The sequence below is a fragment of the Diadema setosum genome, chromosome 3 (assembly GCF_964275005.1).
Source record: "Diadema setosum chromosome 3, eeDiaSeto1, whole genome shotgun sequence".
Lineage (NCBI taxonomy): Eukaryota > Metazoa > Echinodermata > Echinoidea > Diadematoida > Diadematidae > Diadema > Diadema setosum.
In genome coordinates this window covers 32,664,638-32,669,592 of record NC_092687.1, presented here as the reverse complement: position 1 = coordinate 32,669,592, position 4,955 = coordinate 32,664,638, and the positions used below count along the sequence as shown (strand labels likewise).

General features: G+C 42.8%; 1 protein-coding gene across 1 annotated transcript; it reads right to left on the bottom strand.

The window, feature by feature from the left end:
- Positions 1-683: 683 nt before the first annotated feature.
- On the bottom strand, positions 684-4,470 carry LOC140246790 (NACHT, LRR and PYD domains-containing protein 6-like). Its single transcript, XM_072326123.1, is given in 6 exon segments — positions 684-730; positions 1,304-1,379; positions 2,138-2,299; positions 3,099-3,520; positions 3,679-3,688; positions 3,691-4,470. Coding segments are annotated over 6 exon segments (1,497 nt in total).
- Positions 4,471-4,955: the final 485 nt, after the last annotated feature.

Genomic DNA, 4,955 nt, shown 5'->3' with positions numbered 1-4,955 from the left:
GCAAGTCAAGCCGCAAAACTTCCCCAGATACGGTATGACAAGGCCTTGAGCATGCTCAAAACTTGTTCCGAGTGAGTCGTGGGGTTTCGCTCGCAGAGGTACACGCAGAACACAAGGTAGGAGACCTGGCCTTACCGGCAGCACCTCGCAGGCAACTCCAACGCAGGTACTTCTCAGTACCCATAAGTCGCTCGTAACAGAAAACGGATCGGTTTCAAAGCTCTCACACAGGTCACACGGAATGCACGCAAGTAGAAGCTAAGTAGCTGCACGCGTCTAGTAGGTAAGAAACAAGTGCAAAAATTCCAAACCTTCTTGTTCGCCCACGGAAAATCTTCTACGTGCTGGAAACTACCTTCTCGCCACAAGCCAGTGTAGCTTGCCCGGAAAGGTTTGACACGGCCTTAAGACATAATGGACCGTATACAAAAAAGCAGCACCCGGTCGCACGCAAGCACCACTTCGAATTAATATACAAATCCGTCAAGGTCGTGTCACACATTTCCGGGCAAGCCTTGCGTGCGACTTGCAAAGAACACTTTTTACTACCCGGAGGTCCCCGGAATGAGCCGCACATGACAGTACCTAGAACATTATTATCTCACCCGTAGTAACCCGGAGGTGTGCGCGCAAATCTTTTTCCCCGCAACCATGTTTACGCCCTGTCACCCTTTCCGGGCAAGCTATGCATTCTTTATGCGTGGAGGGATTTCCAGCATACCGGGAATTTCTGAGGGCAAACAAGAATTTGGGCGAGCCAGTGCATGTGTCTTACTTGCTGGACGCGTTCTACTTAAATTCTACTACGGGTATACTGTGTGACCTTTGTACCAGTCGCTTTGGGGCTGACAACTCAGAGAAGGAATTCCTCTGAAGGAATGACTAAAGTCCCACGGAATGTCATTATCTTGGCTGCATACGGGGACTACGAAGAACCTGCGAGGGAGTTGCCTGCGAAGTGCTGCCGCTAAGGGCCTCCTACTGGCGTTCTGCGTGGACCTCTCTGGGCATCCCCGCGACTCACCCGGAAAAAGTTTTCGTCAGGCTCAAAACTTGGGTGCGGTTAAATCGGACTTGCGTGAGCACCTCCGGGCAACTACAGGCGAGATAAGCGCTAGGTACTGTCAGGTGCGGACCAACTGCGGAGAGCTCCAGGTAACAAATTTGTTTCCCCGCAAGTCAAGCCGCAAAACTTCTCCAGACACAGTATAACAAGGCCTTGAGTATGCTCAAAACTTGTTCCGAGTGACTCATGGGGTTCGCTCGCAGAGGTACACGCAGAATACCAGTAGGAGACCCTTACCGGCAGCACCTCGCAGGAGTTGGCTCTCACACAGGTCACACGGAATGCAGGCAAGTAGAAGCCAAGTAGCCCGCGTCTAGTAGGTAAGAAACAAATGCGAAAATTGCAAACATCCTTGTTCTCTCGCGGAAAATCTTGTACGTGCTGGAAAATACCTCCTCGCCACAAGCCCGCGTAGCTTGCCCGGAAAGTTGTGACACGGCCTTCAAACAAACCCATCAAACTAAAAGCTGCTGATAAAATCAATATGACGTTTATGCCAGCAACAGCTTACCCCTACCCACGCGCATCCAAAACGCATAATAAAGACATTCTTCCATCATATATACTAACACACAAACACACGCACCCACACACACACACATACACACACAAACGGACACTCAATTATCATGTGCGCGCCCACTTTCTCACAGTACTTTCTTGAAACCTCACCATGAGTTTTTACATGGCTTGTTTGCATGGATATAGCCATGTACGTTATGTTTTGGTATGTCAATGACTATGTCTTGAAAGAATGATACCCAGCAAAATGTGCTTCGAGGGCGGTCGACAATTTTGCCACCAGCCCTCATCATGAATGATTGTAGCCAGACGACAATTTATGACGGGGTGACAATTTAAGGCGCCATCTCAGTCAAAAATTGTCGCCTGTTTCAGGGGGCGACAATTTTTGACAGGGCGACAATTTATGTCGCAACACACGTATTTGCTTCATAAAAAGTATTCTTGTACATCGCATAAATTGTATATTATTGTTTATCACTTCAAATTCAATTTGTATATGCATAGGGCGCGAGTTACCAAACTACATAGCATCGTGGAAGACCTCACCTGACAGGTCGAAGTCTTGTCTCCGATGATCTTATAGAAGTCCGCGTGGAATTTTGAATTCATTATTGTCACTTTGCGCAGTACACTGCTAGAACACATCCCCTCCGCCAATTCACGTGACGTAGTTTTTCCGCAGTTGACTTCGTCAATAGATAACAATTTCTGATGTATGAAACAAACATTAATTCATTGAGGTAGAACAATAACGATTCATAATATTAAGGAGGAACTCCAATTAAATGCAGTAGCATTGTTTCGGGGGGGGGGGGCAATTAATAAGACGTGATACACTGTATTCATGCTTTTATTCATTTTATGCCTTCCTGGTCCTGGATGGTATAAACTGAGAAAGAAGACATGCGTACCCTGCTCCATTTCTTTACAGGGCTGACCCAAAAGTGAGGTATTGAGACATGGATTCACAATACATTGTACTTCGAGTCCGAAATGTACATACAAAAGAGTGTATATCGTATCAAGCTATTAAGACAGTAAACCGTTTAGAAATTGGTCTGGTTTGTCAAGAACATGAAAGAGTTGCACTTCTCTCTTAATAAATATCTCTATTTCTTTTTGTCTTTTGATACACAGTAGCTTGTTTGATCGAAACATTTCAAGCAGACTATTCATATGACATTAAACGTCGTATCTATATCATTAACAACATATACAGACAATTCATAACAGTTCCGTATCAACTTAAAAAGGTCATTTTAATTGATAAGATGAAAGCATTTTGAATTAAATGCAACATTATACATCTAATTAAAAAGATAGGCTAACGACAATCGGCGTAGGTTTTCAGAATGTTAATGATTATATAGCACAGAAGGTTGAAGAATTCACACTCAATCACACAGAAAAGAAGTCATCACTAAGAAAACTTACCGAAAATATTAAACTACCATTTTTCATACATGTAATACACTTTTTAAGTCAATATGCAAGTCGTGTCACTTACAGCTTGGTCACAGCGGACAATGAATGCTACTCCTGATTTTGTATGTTCCGGCATATTCGATGATATGTGGTATTCTTTCCACCCTTCTCCAACTGTTTTGGCGGCCTCCTCAGTATGACATTCAAACGCAACATCAATGCAGAAATACTCGTCATCCCACCTAAGAAGATCTTTTATGATATCAAGGCCAAGTTCATTTCCTAACGCTGAGGTGAAGTAAAGTAGGTAGCGGAACTCTTCATATCGAGGAAGAAGTGTTTGTTTCAGCTGGTCGTACTTTGTACGATCACTGGCGTATATATTTGCAATATAAACTCCTCCAACATACTCTTGGAACAATTTGTGAGGGAAAGAAACCACTGACTCAACAAGGTATGGACCGGTGACATCATGCCGACGCTTCTCTCTGGTGGCAATTTTATCTACTGTCAAAACCCCACTCTACAGCATGTTTCCATGGCTTTATGACACTCTTTGAACTGTTCTTCAGGAAATGAAAGCGTTCTGTCAAGCAAACCGTTCAGCGCTATCTCACTTATGTCTTGAATCGCCTTACAGCTTTTGCCAAATGATTAGAAACCTCTTGATCCTGTAAACGTTCACATACTTTTGATGCGTAGTGTTCTTTCAGGAATAAGATCATTTCTCCAAACATTTCAGAGAAAGTTTGCAGTTTTGTCATTTCTTTTCGTTTCTCTTCACTAACGTCTTTCCACATCAGGCAAAGCATCGCACAGTAGATGGGAAACGGGGCCATGTTAGACCGAATAATGTCATTTTCATCCATAAAACTGATCAAGCTTTCTCCAAGAGCCTTTTTTTCCCTAATCTGAAAGTATCGAGTGATATAAGTTACTAAATTCTTCTCGTTAAATCCTTCTACGCTGATAAAAGTATAAGTTTCGGCTAGTTTTTTCGTCACCTTGAAAACGTGGCTTCTCCATGGTCGTGTGGTTACTATTACCTTACATGACTTATATTGATCCAATGCTAGAATTCGGATGACCTCACTATCGCTCTCTTTTTGTATATCTTCGCTAAACTCGTCAAAACCATCAAACACAAGAAGAATTTTATTTAGATTTGATGAGATATAGGCATCTATCTGATCTGGTGTCGCCTCATTGAAATCAGACAAATAACTTTTCACGATAGCACCAATGCTTTTGTGGTCAGTGACATCTCGAAGAGGAATTACGATCACCATATCCAGATCCAGGAGAATCCTTCCCTGACACCAGTCCCAGGCGATCTTAGCGGAAAGTGTTGTTTTACCGACACCTCCCTCACCCTCGACCAGAATTCGCTTTGAAAGGTGTCCGCTCTCGTCATTGGCCAAGATGTCCTCGTAAGTTATTGGAGTTGTACGCATGTTACCTCTGTCTATTAGGCTCAAGTTTGTGTAAATGTCATCCAAGTTAACACGTTCCATAAAGTTGAGTGGATCCACAGTGACCATACGCCGTGATTCACGGTAATACCTCTTCAGCTCTTCCTTGCATTGTTGTACTTGCTCCTTCATAAGCAATTGAAGACCTGAATATAAAAACGACCCAAGTACAATTTTTGGCCAAATTCATTTTGACATGGGAAATTGTAGCTTATGCATGGACTCATCTTGTGTGTAAATGATAAATCCTAATTACCCCCGGAAGTGCCTGAAATAAATGAATTAAATCTTATATGAATGTAAGAATGAAGGACTTGGGTCATTCTTACATTCATATGATAGCGCCCTCTCTCGTCCTTCTCTCATCTCTATAGCAGAATATCATGTATATGAATCAAAGAACGACCCAAGTCCATCACACAAAATGGCCTCTCCACAATTAATCTAAATGTTAATTGTCATAATAA